Source organism: Notothenia rossii, assembly GCF_949606895.1.
Source record: "Notothenia rossii genome assembly, chromosome: 9".
Lineage (NCBI taxonomy): Eukaryota > Metazoa > Chordata > Actinopteri > Perciformes > Nototheniidae > Notothenia > Notothenia rossii.
In genome coordinates, this window is record NC_136907.1 from 28,233,450 (window position 1) to 28,254,935 (window position 21,486).

Below are 21,486 nucleotides of genomic sequence, written 5' to 3' on the forward strand. Positions count from 1 at the left end.
TTTATGTCATAGCAAATGGACCTTTTGTATGTCTAAACAGCGCTCCGGTTGTTTCTGCTTCTCCCCTGGGGGACACGTTAAAGGATATGTTAGGGGTGAAACAAATATCTCAACTTGATCATTTGTAAGAAGCTGATGTTCTCATGACAGTACGTCATTTTTTAACACAGCGATTACGCCAGCAAGATACTGCAACTCAGTAAATAAGGCATTATATTCCAATCAAATGTCCCTGATTTAAAGTAATTTAGGTTTAACCAGTTTAACTTTATTTAGAAATGAGGAAGAAACAAGAATTCTGTTTCTTCTGTTGGCGACCGAAACGCAAAGACAGTACCTCACATTGGCTTCCTTTATCAGACCTGGAGGTTCTGAGGTTGTTATTTATTAACCTGTTTCATTTTGTGTTTTAATAAAATGTCACTCAGCAACACAATTAACTGTGACACAGTATTTTATTTCAATGTAGATTTGTATGCACCTCTGTCAATATACACTTTTTTCTGTTAAAAAGGCCAATAAGCAAATTAGGAATAATAAATAAGCTACAGTGTGTGTGTTCATGGTGATAAAGGAACATGACACAGAGTGCAACAGTGTGGCTCACTGACAAAGGAGCTCTATGGCACCAATAATTAAGATACATCTGGCTTTGGTTTGGATACATACATCATTCTTGTTATTTTAATACATACATGGTTTTGGTCTTTTCATTGGACTTCAACAAGATTACCAGACTCACTCTAACTTTACTGAACACATGTAAACAACCTTTATGTTAGGTATCTTCCTTGATGTGTAGTTATCTCCTGTTGGCTCCTTATGGCTCTCTTATGTGGAAAACATAAGGTCTATATTAAGAGACAAAACTGCATGATGTCTGCCCCTTTTAAACATGACTCAAATACAAAGGTTCTTACCTCATCTTTTGCATGGAATGCAAAGTTGTTACCATCAGCCATTCTGCAGGAAAAATGAACAGGGATTATCAGTTTCTCATTCACTGTAATCATTGTTTTAAGGTTGAATAATAAAAATAGTAATAATATTGTAAAGTTGTAAATATTCTGTGCTTTGATTTTAAAATTTGAAATGTAATATCATGATTTGTGTCACAATAACTTACTGAAGAATGAAGACATTTTTCTTCTTCTTGTATCCCATAGAAGGATCAAAGGTGCAGTTAGCCAGCTCCACAGGAGGCTCCTCGTTGTATGTCGTAGTCAGGTGCCTAGCATCCTTGTAGAAAAGCAGCTGTCCCTCTTTCAACACACAGTACACGTTCAGCCAGGATTTGCTGTGAAATGAAGATGACACATGTAACAGATATTAACAGATTACGATTGAATACATGTTCAGACATGAGCCAGTGGAAAGATTGACAGAGTAACACAATGTACAGGTTATTACAGAAGTACACTTTCCTTCACATTTTCCAAACACAATGATAGTGGAAGCAAAATTATCATTGAAATTCCCAGACCTTTTAAAAAAGTTGTCAAGACGCCAGACAATGCAGGCTTCTTTTTTATAGCAGACGACTGATAATTTGTCGGTTTAAATGTCCGCTGTTGTTGGCAGATTAGCATAAACTACTTCCAACCGAGCTGGTCTCCAGCTAACCTTTTAAGGTTTCCAGCTGACTCATTTAAAATGATCATCTTGTAAAAGGGGTCTTAATACAATTAAATAATTCCACAAGTTAATGATTCATGTAGAAGATATCAAGATGTTGCAGTGTAGTTTTAATTGAATACAAAACAGTGTATGTCTTAGTTGTGAACAGCTTTTCTTTAACATAGCATTACTCCACAAATTACTCTAGATAGTTCATAATGCCCTCCATTGCCTTGAAGTAAAGCTCGGTGACTGTAGGTTGTAAGCTAGTAAGCTGGACATGCTAACATTCAAATCATATGTTTATGCAGATACAATTCTTATCTTCCTTACACTTGGGTAGACAGATCTCCAGACTCCATGAAATGTCTACATCTGATTGGTGTTGACATTGGTTATACCTGTTTGGGCTTCTCTGCTGAGCTTCAAGGTCAGATGATGTGGCCTTTTTGCGGTAGAGGAAGCCTTCGTTGTGGGCAGTGTGTGAAGGCGGCTGAGGTGTGGTTGGGGCCCCAGTAGCTGGAGCTGAGCGAGAACGCCGTGTCTCCTCAGGCTCTTTGGGACGAGGCCTCCTCCTCGGTTTGGGGCGGTCTCGGGCCCGAGGACGTCCATCAAAACGAGTCACCGGTGCTGAGAGGCTGCTTGCAGGACGATAAGAATCTCCTCGTGCCTGAGGAATGAAAAAGAAGAGAATGTCATATCAATACAAACATTTAAAAAAGAGCAACACTGTTTTGATGTACCGTGCAAGCTTACTCACAGATGCTGCCTCTCTCTCCTGGACTTGTTCAACAATCTCTGCCATCGTATTTCTCTTATCCCTGTAGTTACAACAGACATGTGTCACCCGAACACAATCATCATGTGACACTACAAATCTTTAGGGTCATACCACACAGTGTTGACTATGCAAATGTGTTAAGATCATCTGACTTTAACTGTCACCACACTGAAAAAACGGAAACGTTGACTTTAATTAAAGTCAGTGTTGCAGTTTTTTCAGTATAGCATGGCTCATTCACATACCCTGAGCGTTTGTCAGAACCGTCCTTAACAGAGCCCTCCAGGTCACTCGAGTCCTGCCTCTGGAGCCTCTGCTTGCCGCTGCCCTCCTGCTCGCTGGACGACTGCCTCTCCAGGCGCCTCCGGTAGCGCTCCTGACGCACAATCAGCGGCAGCTCGTTCAGCCTAGCCTGGATCTCTTGTTCGCTGGAGGTCTGTCTACCCAACTTGTACTCCCTCTCTCGCCTCAGGTGGTCCATCTGAGGATCCGAGCGGCTGCCACGGGGATCCCTCTGGAGGCGGCCGTGGAGGAGCTCCAGCCCCGACTCTGGCCCCACCATGTCGGCCATTGGGATGTCCCCAAACTGTTCCCGCTGCGCCCTGCTGGCCTCTAGGAGGGGGTTTACAGCCTTGTGGATGTGGTTGATCCTGGGCTGCATGAAGTCAGCTTTCAGATGCTGCCATGCATATGCCATTTTAGGGTCCATGATGCCACCGCTTTGCGCCAGGTAACTAGAACTGCCCAGACTTCCACTGCTGTAATTATTTTGTGCCAGAAAGCCTGAGCTACCCAATCCCCCACTGCTCTGGTAATTCTGCGCTAAGTATCCAGAACTCACCATATTAGGCTGTTGTGCTAAATACCCAGAACTCCCCATGTTAGGCTGTTGTGCCAAATACCCAGTGCTCCCCAAATTAGGCGGTTGTGCCAAATACCCAGAACTACCCATATTAGGCTGCTGCGCCAAATATCCCGTACTTCCTAAATTAGGCTGTGGTGCCAAATATCCTGTACTTCCTAAATTAGGCTGTTGTGCCAAATATCCTGTACTCCCTAGATTAGGCTGATGTCCCAAGTATCCAGAACTTCCTATATTTGGTGATTGAGCCAAATATCCAGAACTGCCCATATTCTGTTGAGGCAGATAGCCAGGGCTTCCCATACCCCCACTGCTTGGATGCTGAGCTATGTTACCTGAATTTCCCAACCTCCCGCTGCCTAGATGGTTTGGCGTACCACCAACACACCCAGTAGTCAGTCCGTAGTATCCAGAGCTTTCCGCACTGCCAGCAGTTGGTAGATGGTTTATCCCAAGGTAAGTATCTGCTCCAGGATTCTGGGAAGTCAGTGCAGTGAAAGCGGATTCACTTCCACCTCCCGGCACCTGGTGGTTCATTCCAAGGTATGAGGAGCTTGCCAACTTCCCACTACCCTGCTGTTCCAATCCATGGTAGCCTGATCCATTTATAACTGGCTTGTAACTAGCTAGGGTTGAGGACAATCTCTGTGTCGCAGGGGAGGCTCCCAGATCCAGACTGGTCTGTAAGGGTTTGGGTTCTACATGAACCTGTACCGTCTGCCTCAAGAAAGATGAGGTAGCACTGATTGAGGGAACACTGGGAGTCAGACATGATATTGGGAACATCCTTCGGCTGGAGAGCGGGGTTGCCTTTTTCTCCTCCTCTTTTTTCTTCTCAGCCTAAAGAGAGAGTTAACTAAATAACTAATAGCTCTCCATAAACCCAATTCAAACTCAGACATCAAAGGTTGATGGTCCAACAAAATGGGGGTACAAAAAGTTATCAGGAATGATTTGCTCAATTAAGAACAGTGTTATATTAGCTACTTAGCAATGTAGCATGATAAGCAGATGGGGTGCAGAGAACACAGTAAATCACATGCAGTCAACGTCCTGAGACAGATTTAAGCCCATAACGATGCATGCGCCCCATGCCTGCTAAAGCAAACATAAGATCCCAAGGTCACATTTTTTCCCCTGTAGCAGCATTAAATAGTGACTCCACCAAACTGATTAAACATTTATCTACAGTCAAGCTTACTGCGGAAAGCTGGCGGAGAGAGCTGAAGCGTTCTTTCCAGGTGACAGCAGCCTTGCGGAAGGCCTCGTGGCGAAGGATGAGTTGCTCAACCTCGTCTGTTTGGGTCCGGCCTCCTCCTCCCTCTGGCTCCTTGGAGGTGATCAGCGGCTCCTTGGCCTTCAGCCAGGCTTCTGCCTTCACCGTCTCCTGGGTGAACTGGAAATGTTCCTGCCCTGGAGTTGACAGCAGATCAACTGCATGGTTACCACAACACCACCGCACACTCCAGTAGAAATTGTTTGCGCCATCTTAGCAGATGTTTATATTACTATTACAGTAATGTTTGCAAGAACAATATTCTTCATACATTGTTCATGGAAAAAAGGACAAGGTAGAAAAACGTTTATAGTTAGAGCCATATAATATAAGTGGTTTGTTAAGAGCTGCTTCCGCTCTGATGTAATTGTAGTGAGTTACTCACTGCGCAGTAACTTCTCCTGGTGTTTGTCCCATTTTTCAATAAGATCCCTCTGCTTAGCCAGAAGACTGTCCAGCTTCTCTTGTATCTGTGGTGACAGACAGATTGCAGTCATTACCTCAGCAACATATTCCTGCATCCTAATCAAGTCATTTTATGGGTTTAATGTGTTCTTTGTGTTGTGCTGTTTGTCAGCCTGACCTCCTCTGATGCAGGGTTGCCTGCAGCTATGAGGATCTTGCCCAGGTCTGCACACTGCTGTATGGTCTTGCTGCGGCCGTCTACTTTGGCTTTCAGCTCCTGATGTTGTCTCATCATCACCTCGAGAGCCGTCAGATCTCTGAGGACGGATAGAACAGATACATAAGGATAAATGAAGAAAAAATAACTATCATGGGGTGTGTAGTCCACCAAAGAAACTCTTGGTTGTGTGAAATTCTGTCGACTCTTCAACCAATTCACTTATTGATGGGAGCTGGGGAGAATAATAATTTATAGAATACTCTCAGTGATGGTAAGCAAAACCAAGCCACCTGTTCCAAAGAAATAGGCATTACACAAAATGGGTCAATACAATACAAATGTAGAGTTTTTAAAGAAGCCTATTACTATAACAGCAGGTCATGAATATATTTAACATTCTAACAAAATCCCAAAGCATATTCCAGTTCAAATTGTAAGCCTTCTGGCTTCAGAGTGTTTTTAGGTTATATGCGGTTTTTTTTCAAATTCAATCAATATCAAGGAATCCTGAAAAACCTACAGAGTGTAAAATGTGAACTGTAAGCGGTATACCAGTAGACATACTGTAGTACAGTACTTGTGGTAAAATGATGAATGAGGCTGAAAAATAATGACTTTGTCGACCCTGCCTTTATTCTAGAGCCAGCAGCAGAACCAGCTCTCACCATCCTCTCACAACACTATGAAATGCTCCCATGCACACAACAGGATACATCCTTCTGGTATAGGTGGCCATAGATGTAGCCAACAACGCTCTTTGACAATAATTATCTTCATTTTACCATCACATTTCATAACAACGATAATAACAGCCTCCATATGTTTTTGAGCATTTCTCCTTTATCTCTGATATTGGAGAGACATGGACAGGAAGTCTGGGTAGAGATAACTGTGGATGACATGCAATTAAGGCTGGATTTCCAACCTGAGACGTTTTGCTTACATTATATGTATTAGATCCATGTTACTGTGATGTTATTTTCTCTGGCCAGGCAATTGATGGACATAAATGTTGATATTTAATTAACAAAGTGAATAGTTATTAAGCAAAAACAAACAGACGTTAGCTTGTTCCAGCTTCAAAAAGGCGAGTGAAGTTTATTGTAAAATGAACAATTTTGTGTTTTAGATTGAAATAACTAAACAGAGATATAATCTGAAAACTTATCAATGGGAGAATATTGTCTTTAACATGGGTTGGGGTTAAGGGATTGTAAAAGCAAATGGGTAGAATATAATCAGATATATTTGGACCTCAGTGAGACGTCAAAGGCCTGGTCTTATTCAAAGCAAAGAGTGCTGAAAATGTAATAGCTCTATGGGTAATGTTCTACTCCTCAAGTGGGACTGTACCCCACTTTGGACACGAGTGGTTTCTGCAATTGAGTAGTGATTGGATCAGCTGTTTCTGCCTTCATAAATATGTTCTACCAGCTGGACTTACAAAGGCCAGCATCTTGGTGAGCTCTCACAGGCTCTCCTTTTGCATCCACTTTCAGAGTAAGGAACTGGAAAATGTAAGCACACCTTGAAACAACTTGTTGTGGATTTGGAGTCAACTGGAAATTAACTGAAATGTGGGTAGCTTCCTTAAATGTTTTTATGAAGGGGATCATTAGATAGTAATTTTCAGAAAACATTAATGTATGACAAGTGACATGTGTGACAGGTGATTTGTGGAATATTGTCTCAAATAAGATATGAAATGGCTAAAAATTACAATTTCCTAAAGCCGGGGGTTACGTCTTCAAATGTTGCCTTGTCAAACTATCAAGCCAAACCCAAAGACATTCTGAAGCAGAAAATCTTCACAACGGAGAAACTGGAACAAGAGAATGTCAGTCATGTTTGCTTTAAAAATGAAATGATTAACCAATTAGCCTTTTTGTTGATCCAATAATCTATTATTCGCCAAACATTAAAGAAAATGTGACACAAATTTGAATTGGACCCCTTTAAAAGACAGGCACATGCAATCTTCATCAGTGGCACAGTGAGAATGTCAATGCATATGGTGATATACATAAACAGCTGCTAATATACACTATGCAGCAGTAGTGATAACAGTGTAAAATGTATAGCCCTCAAACACATAATAATAATACCAGATGTCATCTGAAAATTAGGTCAAGGTGGCACAGCAGCCTAATTCGACACAGCACGGAAATGAATTCTCTCTATAGGGACTGCACAAAACCACAGGGACCTCCAGCTAACTGAACACAGAATGCAGCTCCTCAACCAGCACAACACACTGTATACAATGGGTTTAATGCACAGCTCTACACTGAAGAGTAAGCAGGTGTGCAGCAGGAGTCTTACCTGGGCTCATCCCATATAATCTGGCCCATGATGCCTTCCATCCACATGAGGTTTTCACGCACCACGGAGAAGAACTGCACCTTGTCTGTGACTGAGGTGACCTGCACACGGCTGGCCTCACAGGAGCTCAGCAGCTCCTTCCAGGCCTCCATCACTTCCAGCTCTTTGACCATGATGGCCTCCGCCTTTTCCCCAGCGTAGATGGTCCTCAGCTGGGCCGCATTCTCCTGCAGCTGCCTCACCTGCAGAGAAAGGATGAAGAGGCGTCATTACAGGAGAACACTGTCAGTGTAGAAGAGAGCTTGTAGAACTAAAATGATTTTATTAGTGTGTCTGATATTTTGTATTACTAGAGATGCTATCTCATCTACTTTTATAATGCTTTTACCTATTTATATTTAATATTTTTTACCAGGGATTTGTCTTATTTGATTTGATTTGATGTATTATGTCTTTATTGTACAAGGGCCATGCACAACAACATCAATCTCAAAAAGAGAAGAGATTATTTATGCCAGACTTGAGCTAATAGCTCATTTCCATCTGCAGTCCCTGGGCAGGTACACACATAACAATCAACAAACACTTAAAACATTACTAAAAAATCCAACTACGATGAAACAAATGTTGGCAGGACTGGTCGCTCACGATCCATTTGTTTTGCACAATGGGAAATAGAGCGAACGTCTGTGCACATTTGAAGTTCAGCTGAATGATCTTGAATACCGATCAAACTTTTGAAAACAGAAAGAGATGTTGTTGTATTTGGACAATATATTGCAATGATGTTGATTTAATGATTTATCATTAAAAAGTTATAAGGGATCTCAATGTGTTTCAGCACTCTCTTACTTGCCTTGGACCAGCAGGTTATACAATATCAGATGATGTGATTGAATCATGAGGTACAAACATGTTTTCGATGCTTCTATTGCTAAACAATTCCTCAGATGTCTCAATTTGAAGATTTTATATATCAGTTGTCGACTTGTGTTTTTGATATGGCTTTTGAAAGTCAAGTTGGTATCTCAATCACTCCTAAACATCTCCCCATGTTAACGTTTTTGATAATTTGTCCATTATCCTTAAACTGTGATTATCTTATTATTAGTCAAATGTAACGTGTGTATGCTCCTATATTTAATATGTAAGCCTACGTTTTATCTGCACTGTCTGATTTATCTGTCTGTTTGCTGTAACAGTGTAAAAGTGGGGAAATGAAGGTTACAGGAACAGAGGATTTCTGGTCTGCCATCATCCCTTTGCTCATGAGCAGGAGTACACTGTGTGACGTATGGTGTCAGAACTCATCACTTGCCTGTGCAACCAGCAGTTGAAGGGCATGCTCAAAGGAGTGCATGAGCCTCTGCAGGGTGGCTGGATTGGTGATGTTGGCTTGGCACGCCCTCACCTCTGGCAGCTGCTTCATCTTCCCTGCGATCTGAGCCAAGACCTACAACACAGGACAGTGTCATTATCACGAGCGCTTCAAAAATAGAAGCTGCATGTCCCGGCCAGACTGTCTACCTCTGAAATGAAGAACACGGTACTCCTAATATTCGTTTTGACGGTACCTCTTTGCAGTCGGTGAAGAACTTGTGCAGCTGGTGCGAGGCGAGCAGCATCTGCCTGCGGGTCTCCATCAGCTCCAAGAGGTCGGCCCACGACTCGTTCAGCCCGTCCTTCCACTCGGCGATGGTGGCCGCGTCCGAGTGGCCGCAGTCGATCATCTCGTTCACCATTTTGTTGACATGCTCCATGCGCTGCTGCCCGATGCTGTTGGTTTCTGTGGCAAACTTGGTGAATCTCTCCTGAAGCACCTGGAACACACATAGAGCACAAACACTACAAACACACTGATACAATGCATTAACTGAGGAAAGAAAACCTCGGTTTGATATAATTGAATAGTAATTTGAATACATGATTCCTTTTTTTAAAGACTAAATGATTAATGGTCTAATACGGAAATTATTCTGTAAATTAATCAATGAGGAGAGTTTCAGACCCAGTTTATTCAAAACAGAAACATGATTGGAGGTGTGTGATCAAAATCATGAATACAAATGTATTCTACGTGTCTAACACTGTACATTTTAGTGATAGTCTTTTTATTTTATTTTTATTGAACAGAATTGTATATTGTTTTTATTCATTCTGTGACGCCCTCTCACAACAAAATATATATTTCTGGTATAACTGGCGCAGCAGTCCTTTAAGATATCTTTTTTGAATGTTGTTTTTTTTATATATAAAAATATATAAAAGAATATTTGTATTTTCTAACTAAATCAAATAATTTTAAGATATTTCTGTTCTTCATGTGTATTTTGTGTATTTTAAAATAAGGGAAACAAAATCTGGTCCGGTCTAAATAAACCTGATTTCTGCGTAAATGTTGTAAAAGTTGTCTGTTTTATTGTCTGATTACAGTTCATTGTATTCTTAATACTTAGCTATATTAGCTGGTTCATTTAGCCTTACACTGCCGAAAAAATATATATCGTTCACCATTAATTATCGTTCTTTTTGTACATGTGTTAAATTCAAAGCTTTTTAATAGCTGGTGAACAGGAACAGTGAGTTCTGACATGTTAAGAATATTTGTACTGTTTACTATAACTGCTTTTACACTTGGTATTTAATTAAGTGTGAAAGGGTTAGGGTTATGCTTAGGGTCAAATGTTCACTGTTCAGATGTGAGACGTGTCAAATAGTTCTTGGTGTTCTCATAAATTAACCTTATCCTCAGTGTAATGTCTGCTGTGTTTGTTGTGGTGTAGTTGCTGGACTGACCGTGACGTCCTCAAGGTCGTGGCCCAGCTCGGTGGAACTGGCCACGGTCTCTCGCTCAGTGATCCACTTCTCCAGCTCCTCCACGTCCTTGTTGAGCTGATAGAGCCAGTACTGCTGCTCCAGCTTATTCTTCCTGTGCTCCACCATGTCCTTCAGAGACACGTACAGCCGGTCTATGTGCGACTGCTGCTTGGTGAGCTGCTCACTGAAGAACATTGAGAGAAAATAGAATGTTACAGCTACCAACAAGAGGCGCTTTGACCATTTTACCCTAATGTTACCCAACCTATACAGTAGATATAACATGCAAATATTAAACTTTCCTCTTTTCCTGGGCTATAAGTGCTGCTTGGTGAGTGCACGTGAGACCCTGGGTCAGGCCACACCTTTCTGGGTGGCCCATTTCCATAAGAAGCTGGCATTGCTGGGTGAGCATGCCTACTGTCTCTGCATAATTTTCCACTGTTTGCTCCAGAGCCAGGTGGCCCTTCAGCAGCTGCAGGGTGCTCGCCTCGTCCTGAAAAATATCAAAAGGGTATCAGGATACAGGATTCACTTTCACATTTATGCCAACATGCACCTGTTTGACTGACGGGGCGGTCCGTACCGTTCCTTTTTCTTCATTGACCAGTTGGAGCTTCTGACCTGACAGCCAGGTCTCCACTTTAGCCGCGTCGCTGTAGTACTGCTGAGACAGCAGCATGGCGTCCAGCATCATACACCTCCTCTCGGCCTCCAGCTGCAAAACCTCCCACAGCTGGCGCACATGCCCCGCCCCTTCACGCACACACTCCACCTCAGGGGTCCTCAGCGAAGCGATGATCCCCGCCCGATCCAGAACCTCCTCCACACGAGCCCGCCGCCCTGTCAGCTCCCTCTGAAGGGTCTGAAGGACCAATCACAGGTAAGTTCCCCGACTGAGAGGTCATATCAGCAGATCGTAACCATCATGTTTGAAACTCACCTGGTTCTTCTTTACATGCTGCTGTACACTCTGGAGGTTATTCCCATAATCCTTACAGGAGGCCAAGGGAAGCCTCTCCTGGATCCACAGCTATCAAGTAAACACAGTCAGGACATTACATTATTTAAGAAAGCTCTGGAAAAAACACTGATGCATAGCATGATGCAATTAAAAAAGAAATTGAGCTATTTCACATTCTACTTTAATATAATATACTAACACAGGCGGAATTCTAAAACAGAACTAAAAGCAGATTATAATATACACTGTTCAAATTGCACTTGTTCCAGCACAAAACAGCCCACATTTCTCTCACTAAACAAAATAAGAACAAAAACTTAAGTTAATTAGATTTCAAACTAAATAGTGATAGTACTTTTTACTGTTTTGTATAAATGTTAAGTTATTTGCTGGTCTTTGGAATACAGTTAATCAGTTAATGTGAATGTTGAGAAATTCCCGATACCATCTTGGCATGTTTACTATGCCTGCACCACATTGTTAAAGCCTTATAACATCTACACTAACCAGTAGCAGCTTATCGTAACCATACAACATACTGCTATATATATATAGATATCATTAATACCAATCAGCAGAATTGAACTCAGCCTATTGGTACAGCCTTCCACAACAGTCTCAGTTCCTCATTTGGGAAAATGAATCGCCCACACTTGGTGTAAATGGAAGAGGAAATATATGAAAGGTAAGGATGGGGAACTCAGAAGTGTGCACTCACTATCTCATCCTCCAGGTCTTGGGCGACTTGATGCATCTCTTTGGAGGCCAGCAGGATGCGGCGTCTCTCCTTCAGCGGCTCGATGAGGCGGACGATGCGAGTCTCCACGACGCCTGACTGCTCGCCGGCCTCCCTGTCACTTGCCATCAGGCCTCGCTGGGGCAGGCAGACACCCTGCACGCTGCCCAGCTCTCCCACATCCTTGTAATAGTCCCCTATCTGAGACTCCATAGCCTGCAGCGGAGGGGAGGGGAAGGTCATGTTACAGCCAGCAGAGGGATGGACAAACACAGCACATCAGCTGTTTTCCTATCAGAACATTTCAGGCTTATGTATGGACTGCCTCCCTTTAAGGAAAAAGGCATATGTTGCATTTTTTATTCCACTGAACCTCATGTTTCAGAACACACCGCCACAATAGCAGCCTGTGTAGACACATATCAGAGCCATAGCCTGTTTATATAAAGCTCAGAGCTGAGGAACATTACATAAACAACAGGGAGCTGAAGAATGCAGTCTGACTCGGTCAGAAGCATTGGTTACATTCAGGCAGGTTAGAGAAGTCTCATGGGCAAAGGTACTGTTGAGATATTATATCATCTTCTATAATCTTCAAACTGAGTCACTAGTCAGAGGATGTAGACAAAGCAGCACAGGCTGTTGTATTATTTTGGTTTGTTTTCAACTGAAGCCCAGGGGTGGAATGTAACTTAGTACTTTAAATGAAATACTAAACTTCAGTTTATTGTTGAAGCACTTCTATGTTGTGCTACTTTACTTCACCTTGGCGACCATGAATGTGAAACATATGATTCCATGTCCTATATCCACACCACCACCGCTAAGCTAAAGGCGGCTGACGTTCATCGTAATCATGTTAGGTAGCATAGTATGGTAAAAGCCTTGCAATGTTAAACCCCTGATGCAGTGAGTCCTTCTCTCCCCTACTTTAACTTGTTGCCTCAACTCCTGCAAGGCACTCATCAGGTGTGCTGAGGGTGTGTCCCAGGGAACAATTTCTATAGTGAATTACGGAGGAGAAAGAGGGGTGTACAGCGGCTTGCTGGGGAGTGAAATAAAAGGCATTTGGCTCTTTTTATGGTTTACTTCGATCAACTGAACAGAGAAACCATCTCATCTGAGGACCAAATATTGAGCATCGAACCTTGAGTATTTATTTATCTTTTTTACTTTCAGAGAGTTTCATTCATGTTTTTCTCTTTTCCAATGAATTGCTTTTTTCTGAATAACATTACTCTAGTTATTTGGTTTGTGCTTTTGGACAAAGCACTGGATAAGGCTTAGGATACACATTTTAGAGGATGACCACGGATGATGGTTTCCACCATTTTAATCATTTGTGGCCACTTGTCAGAGACCCTTTGAGACTTGCCTGGAATTTCTGGAGCTGCTCATTGAAGGTGGGCAGATGGTGAGCCTGCTCCAGCTGGGGGGGCTGCTGCTCCAGGTGGGAGAGCTGGTTGTCCAGGTCCGAAAAGCTCTTCACCGCCGGCTCAGGCTTGTTGTTTTCAAAGAGCTGGCGAGCCTTGGCCTTGGTGGTGCTCTCCAGGTCGGACCAGCACTCTCTGATCTCCACCAGCTTCTGCTGGACCACCGAACGCAGCTCGGGCTTCTCCTGGATCAGTTCCTGACCCTCCTGGAGTTATAAAATGAACTGATGTCAAAGCACTGATCAAAACACCAATCTAAGTCACTATGTATTTTCTATGTATCTGATTTAAAAATATACATGATATGTTGGACTGTCATTTCTTGGCTGAGTGGCTGTACGCTCTCCCTCGACTCTAAAATGTCAGCTTCTGCTTTGAGCCACGGTTCCTATGGGCTGAGATGATTGTTGCTTCACTTGGTACCAGAAATCAGTGAACTGCATCCATTTTCCACCATTTTTGAATTCTAGCGCAAAGATCTCTAAATCAAAAAGTGTTCATTTAAATCTAAAAAATCACATTTTTTAAATGAAAGCCCTATTGCAAATCTCCACACACATATGAACACATGCCAATCTGATGAATGATCTTGTTTTATATTTATTATTTTATTGCATAAAGGCAATGTTGAAATCACATTTACTCGTGCTGAAATTGAATGGCTAAATTCAGTTTTGTCCCTAAAATAGCTCGTCAGAGAGGCAGGTGTATGGAGCAAAGTTTGGCCTCGGGCTGACCTAAAAATCATGCACGGTAATTCTAATAAACTGTCCTGTGCTCTTCTGCCCCTCCTCCCTCCCCTACATCTAGGGCTAAATCATGACGTGATTTGTTGAGGAGATTCTTGGGGCTAAAGGCTTGTCAATGAAACTGCACTGAAAAAACTGAAACATTGACTTTAATTAAATGTATTATGTCAACAGATTTCACATAACTGTATTAGGTTAGTTGAAGGCAATTATATTACGTTTTAATGCAAAATATTAGGTTGAACTTAATATTATTGGTTTCAACTAACCTAATACAGTTATGTGAAATCTGTTGACACAATACATTTAATTAAAGGCAACGTTTCAGTTTTGTTAGTGTGTTGCCTTAAATCGATTATAGTCACACCTTCACGACTCTTTTAAGATTTGGTCTATTGGAAGATTATTTTAGAAATTTTTCTTTCACACATGATAGTTAATGATGTAATCATTATTTCCTTGTATTGTCACAACCAGCATGCACATGTTGGATTGCATCCTTTACATTGTGCTTCCCTCCTTTATCTGTCACAGGGAGCTGGACGTATCCTACAGTATGGCTCTCATAATGCAGTGCTGCATTCCTCCTCTTGGCACAGGCTCTCTGCTCAACTGCTGCTAGCGCTCACTCTCTCTCAGCCTCTTCTATCTTTCCTCAGCCTCGCTCTGCCTCTCATAATGCAGAGCCAGCAGAAAGCAGGTCTCTCTCTCTCCTCTCTTGGCTTTACTGACACACAGAATGAGGCAGAGGGAGAACAAATCAGAGAGGGGGTGGAGAGAGGAGAGGGGAGAGGCAGCGTAAAGGAAGAAGCAAAAGGAGAAAGAATCAAAGGTTGGTGGAACAGGAGCGAGGCTGTGTGTGTGCTGGGCAGCCGGTGCGCGGTTGGATCCAAAGGGCATCTGTGAAGTGGATTTTCGAGGCGATCATGGCTGGTGATATTATAATGCCGAGCAAATAATGGATCATGGTATTATAGAAGCATCTTGTTGCCAAATTCTGCAGGCTGATGCAGCAGAGTGTAAGGTGGGTGGAATAAAGGGCTTGGTTTATACTACTGGCACAAACAACAATGAATTCACTCCCACTGAATGCATCAAAGTAACACTATGCAACTTATGCTTTTAACCATTCAAAAAGTCATAATGCTGCAAATAAGACCAAATGCAGCTTCAAACCAACCCACAATGCAACACTAACACAGTGCATAGAGTGGTGCAGTGATGATGTATTTTTGTAGACCCGGAAGTTAGCATCACAAGTGCTCCCTTAATCAAAACCAATGTGAAACCCAACTCTGGATTTCGGTATATTGCAGAAAATAAAATATTTTGCAAACATACATTTATGATACTTATGTTTTGTTCAGCAGGATAATCTCCACATATCAAATATTATTTTGTAATTTTTGAAGCGCAAGTGCATTTGGCAGAAACAAAAAGCTAACGGTAGGCTACAAACAAAATATACTACGACCACATGGCAGCGCATCAACAACGCTAAGCTAAAGTTGGACTTGTGTCGGTGTGAAGACGTTTTGTAGTTTATTTAGTCACTTTTTAGCAACCGCTGTATTTATGACACGTACAAGCTTCGGAAATTCACGAGTGGAAGCACTAACGTATTTTCTGCCAAGGGCTATGTGAGTAGCTTCAATGCTACAATACAGCGGAACATGATTTTTAAAAGGTAACAATGCCAAAGTGCTCATATGTTCTGAACTTTCAAAGATATGTTAAACCAAAAGGCAAACTATATCCCGTACATTTTTATAAAATGATCAAATAAAGTCAACATTTCACTGTGTTAACTGAGTTGTGTGCTGTTTCTTAAGCAGTTTTTTTAACATGACATGTTCGAATTCTGATAAATATAATAATTTGAATTGGGATTCACAAGCAACCATTTCCTTTCATTATACCTATTTAATTCAATTTCCACCGACTGAAGGTATATTTCTTGTTGTTGCCCACATTTATAAATCTCATTATGTAGTTCATTTATAGTGCAGTGCAAATATATTTTTCCAAGCTGTGAACAGCTTTACACATTGCTGTTTTATAACATGATTATGACATGACTGGCTTTACTGTATAACTGGCAGTGTTTCAAATCATCTGCCACTTTGAACATTTCCTTAGTCATGTATTTATATCATTCTTTAATTATGACTTGTATTCCTTTTTTCCCCTAAAACAACTGCACCATTAGCCCAACATATTATTCTACAGCTCTTTTACTTGTACAGTTGCAAGAAAAAGTATGTGAACCCTTTGGAACTACCTGGATTTCTGCATAAATTGGTCATAAAATGTGTTCTGATCTTCATCTAAGTCACAACAATAGACAAACACAGTCTGCTTAAGCTAAAACCACACAAACAATCAGGACTCTGACTGGGCCACTCCAGAAGGCGTATTTTCTTCTGTTGAAGCCATTCTGTTGTTGATTTACTTCTGTGCTTTGGGTCGTTGTCCTGTTGCATCACCCATCTTCTGTTGAGCTTCAATTGGTGGACAGATGGCCTTAAGTTCTCCAGCAAAATGTCTTGATAAACTTGAGAGTTAATTTTTCCGTCGATGATGGCAATCTGTCCAGGCCCCGAGGCAGCAAAGCAGCCCCAAACCATGATGCTCCCTCCACCATACTTCACAGTTCGGATGAGGTTTTGATGTTGGTGTGCTGTGCCTTTTTTTCTCCACACATAGCGTTGTGTGTTCCTTCCAAACAACTCAACTTTGGTTTCATCTGTCCACAGAATATTTTTGCCAGTAGTGCTGTGGAACATCCAGGTGCTCTTTTGCAAACTTCAAACGTGCAGCAATGTTTTTTCTGGACAGCAGTGGCTTCCTCCATTTTATGACCAACTTATGCAGAAATCCAGGTAATTCCAAAGGGTTCACATACTTTTTCTTGCAACTGTATATGTCTGTCTGTGCAATATCTTTTTTACTCTCTGTTTTACCTGCCCAAAATATTAATTGCCATTGTGGATTAATAAAGTTGAATTGAAACAAATCGAATTGAATAAAAATGAAGATGACAAGGTTTCACATTTAACTTAAATGGTGATGTTTGTATGGAACAGAATGTCCTAATCTAGAGCAAGCACAGTTGTTTTTTTACCTTATTAAAAAATATTGATTACATTTGTACCTTTGTCAATTTGTTTACTTCATAGACCAGGTCGATAATAGTCTAATATAATAACCCATACACGACAGCAGACACTAAAGAGCTGTTAGGAAGGTTTTAAAATGGAGTGTGGAACATTTGCCTCCCCCCTTTGGCAGAGAGAGAAATCACAATATGTCAAAACATCTTGTTTTACTATTTGATTGATTTTAAACAAACAATACTCCTTCATATTCATGAATTTCAGAAAATGGAACATTTATTGCCATGTTCACACGATAAATACATTTTGAAGTTTGTAAAGGTAGGATTACAACCGCCTCCTTCCCGACATCTCCCCGATTCAATGAATGTCAGGCCCATAGTAACACAGCAGGGGGTTTTACTCTAATTTTAAATAAAAACTAAGTCTTGTCTTTCGGAATATGAACTTATTGTGAGTAAATTCAGGTGATAAAATAGAGCTCTGAAGCTTTTAAAGGTATAATGACAAGTGGCAAATGGAACAACTCAATGACACAGTCATCACAATACGTGTGTGTGTGTGTGTGTGTGTGTGTGTGTGTGTGTGTGTGTGTGTGTGTGTGTGTGTGTGTGTGTGTGTGTGTGTGTGTGTGTGTGTGTGTGTGTGTATTTGCTGAGGAACACATTATCACACACACACACACACACACACACACACACACACACACACACACACACACACACACACACACACACACACACACACACACACACACACACACACACACACACACACACACACACACACACACACACACACACACACACACACACACACACACACACACACACACACCTTCCTATTTAATACAATAGCCCATGGACAATAAGGTGCTGTTTTCACCAACAATTATCCCAAAATAGGGGACATTTTTGATTGTAAATTAGAAGGTATGTTGTGGAACCCTTAAAATCAAATGTGGATAGTCTGAGGCCCAGACTGCCTCTGATGTATTTACTTATCTAAAAACGTGCAGAGACATGCAAGTAAAGATATCTGCTTATTGGATGATATTTCTTCTATTTTAACATTGTCTATTTTCCCTGCTGTTGCTTGGATTTTCATGTGCCAAATGGCACTGGTCTATATAAGTTTCAATTATTTGTTTATGCCAATTCTGTTTAATTTAACACATTTTGATGAGCAAGGGTATGCATGGGAATATTGGCATGCACAAGGACATGTAGCCTTCATGCACACTTGAGTGAACATTAGCCTGTGCTCAAAAGAGATAACCAGAAGTGCACAAGTTAAACTTAAATTGTATATTGATGACCATTCGTGGGTATGGACGCCAACTTCGCTCTGTGGGTGCACATAAGCATTTGCTCAAAAATGCAAAGTTAAGTATATCAGCAAAGTCAACGTTTTCCTTCAATTTTTTCATTGATAGGCGTGCACGTGGGAATTGATGTGCATGTGTATGTGAGTGCCCCATACTAGTACTTCTTAAAGCCAAGATACCATCAAAGTGGGCTAACAACATTTCTTAATCCTATATCACTTTGATTCCCAAACTGTTGTACATCACTGAGGGTAAGACACTTTAGCTAGGTGGTACACAAGACCCCACTGAAAGGCCTTACAATTGCCCTTTGACTGGTCCAAGTCCTAAACTAAAGACCAAAAAAAGGGGTCATATTATATAATACCTTAACGACTGAAGGTCTATATAGTATACGTGTTACTGAGTTCCCATCCATTATCATGACAACCTTTCCACCAATGGTATTTCGTTTTTAGTGTGTGCTAAGGACAAGAGGCAGTGCATTTTTGAGGTCATTTGGATAACTGATTCTGTAGAAAACTGCAAAAACCCAGTCCATCTGCACTGAGCTGGGGTCTGTATCAACACAATTCCATTCAAAGAAACAAGAACATAACAATATTGCTCTCATTACAAACCAAATGTACCGGTGAAATACGATTCACCGTATTCATAGAGCATTGATTAGATTAGAATCTTTAATGACCACACAGCCAGGTTGGTGGAATTTGTGTTGAGTGCAGATTATTACAGCTTGTTCCATACAATTCAACATACAATAAACAGACAATAAAAAGTAAAACACACAGCACAGGGCATACATCATGACATACATCATGACATATATATCCTTCTTACTCTATGAAAATGCTACCCAATACACAGCCACAGAGAGGTCGAGTGGGTTAATGTACCTTCAAGGTATAATAGCTCAGGGAGATGCCTGTTTCCAGGCCCATAGCTTCCTGAAAATATGTCCCCCTGAACATTACAGTTAAAGGGGCCCTATTTTCAAATGTTCAGGTTTGTATTTAGTGTCTCTACTGTGACATGTCTCCAGGCTTTCATGTTCAAAAAGCTCTTTATTTTTCTCATACCGCTTGTGCTGCAGAACCTCTTTTCACCCTCTGTCTGAAACCAGAGCACAGTCTGCTCTGATTGGTTAGCCTGTATATTGTCTGAAAAGTTTAGAAACCTCTGCTATAGTAAATATAATTTAATTCATTATGGCAATTTGACAGCAAAATTGGCGGTTAAATTAAACATATGAGCAATAAGATGAAACATGCTTGGCAGTAGGTTATGAGCTCACACTAGAACAGCATGAACACTTTGATAACAACACACTTAACACCATTTCACAGTGTGATATTATTATGGCAAATAAATTACAGGAGAAATTCATTTATTCATTTTTATACCAATCAAATAATCGTTAGTTTGAAGAAAAGCTCGATAACCCTGTAATCATATGTAGTGTGCTTAAAATGGCCACAAACAGAACGGTGGTGAAGTTACGAGTTTAAATCTCTTTCACAGAACACATTTTTACGTTTTGTGTTGGTAACATTAAATAGAGCATACTATGCTCATTTTCAGGTTCATGTTTGTATTTAGTACCTCTACTGTGACTTTGTTGTTCTCACTGTAACATGTCAAAATGTCTTCAGTAAAATAACGTTTTCTGAGAGATGCATTTATAGTTTTTTTCTATTGTATTTTTTATCATGACATGTATTGACAATGAACATACATTGACAAATATGCCAAATATATTTATTAAGTGAAATAAAGTCATCATGTCTTGGTAAAATTCTACCTGCCAAAAACAAAGTAGAAGGTAAAGAGTAATGTATCATTTTAATGTTTTTGTTGTTTTTCCTTGAGTCCGGGTTATTTCCCCTTTGACCCCCACCTGATTGGGGCCTGGATGATCCCAATCATTGTTAAATGTATTAGGTACCAGCCCCTAGACAGACATCTAAGTGATATAGTGCCAATATGTTAATATGCAAATAGTGTGTGTTCATTAGTCTGTCACTAAACTATGTGCTCCAGCTGGCTCATGTTTTTCTCTGTGTGCTGATCCCTGAGCCTAAGGCTTGGCACAAGGTCAGCCGTGAGTCCTCTCACTGTAACAGAGAAGCTCCCGAAGATCCTCCACACACCAGGCGGCATGGAACTGTGTGCAAGGCTTCATGTGCTGAGTAAGTACTGAGAGAACAGAGGAGAGCGGCCGAGGCAGGAACCCTTCCAAAAGGACGCAGAGTTCTCTGATCGCGGCAGGACGCGGCGTCATCTTTTCTGTCTCTCAGGTAACGGCAGAGAGAGAGATAGGGGGAGATTGAGTGATGTTAGCAGGGCTATGGAGACATGAGGGTATATGTAACTGTCTGTACTGAGCTACATGCATTTTTGGAGAGAGAGAAAACTCCTATGGAGCAGCCATCTTCTACTCAGTGTGAATCCTTTCAGTTCATTAATCTGGAGTTTGGCACGGTTATACACATTTGCTGATGATTCAGAAGTAGAACGCTATATCCTGTTTCAGTCCGCTTTTATTTCAAGCTGAGATGTCATCCTAGTTAGAGGACCTCTACATTTCATGTGATCATTACTGTTGTGATAGACAGAACATTAACTGATTATTATTTCAAAAAATAGTCAAATGTATTTTACACGTTTGGCAACTGGTAATGTCTCATGGTTGTGGTGGCAATGTGGACGCCAACCATTCAATACAACTTTCAATGGTTCCATTCCGCTCCAGGAGCTTTCTTGCTTTTTGTACCCTTACCCAAGTCATTTGTGTTCTTCTAAGACCCAAATCTATTCAGTTACAATGATTAAAAAAACGGAGAAAAGCAGATCACTGCATT

At 41.2% G+C, this 21,486-nt stretch overlaps 1 protein-coding gene across 1 annotated transcript in view; it reads right to left on the bottom strand.

Moving 5' to 3' along the window:
• sptbn4a (spectrin, beta, non-erythrocytic 4a) overlaps positions 1-21,486 on the bottom strand; it is a 28,034-nt gene that overhangs the window by 4,416 nt on the left and 2,132 nt on the right. Inside the window, exons 2-18 of the mRNA XM_079648424.1 lie at positions 13,376-13,639; positions 11,983-12,216; positions 11,244-11,333; positions 10,887-11,165; positions 10,666-10,796; positions 10,280-10,484; positions 9,058-9,303; positions 8,802-8,936; positions 7,484-7,725; positions 5,120-5,258; positions 4,922-5,006; positions 4,462-4,673; positions 2,644-4,100; positions 2,378-2,438; positions 2,019-2,287; positions 1,127-1,297; positions 921-963 (exon numbers count right to left, since the gene is read on the bottom strand). Of these exons, the coding sequence (XP_079504550.1) occupies positions 921-963; positions 1,127-1,297; positions 2,019-2,287; positions 2,378-2,438; positions 2,644-4,100; positions 4,462-4,673; positions 4,922-5,006; positions 5,120-5,258; positions 7,484-7,725; positions 8,802-8,936; positions 9,058-9,303; positions 10,280-10,484; positions 10,666-10,796; positions 10,887-11,165; positions 11,244-11,333; positions 11,983-12,216; positions 13,376-13,639 (4,263 nt within the window). The remainder of the gene's footprint in view (positions 1-920; positions 964-1,126; positions 1,298-2,018; positions 2,288-2,377; positions 2,439-2,643; positions 4,101-4,461; positions 4,674-4,921; positions 5,007-5,119; positions 5,259-7,483; positions 7,726-8,801; positions 8,937-9,057; positions 9,304-10,279; positions 10,485-10,665; positions 10,797-10,886; positions 11,166-11,243; positions 11,334-11,982; positions 12,217-13,375; positions 13,640-21,486) is intronic.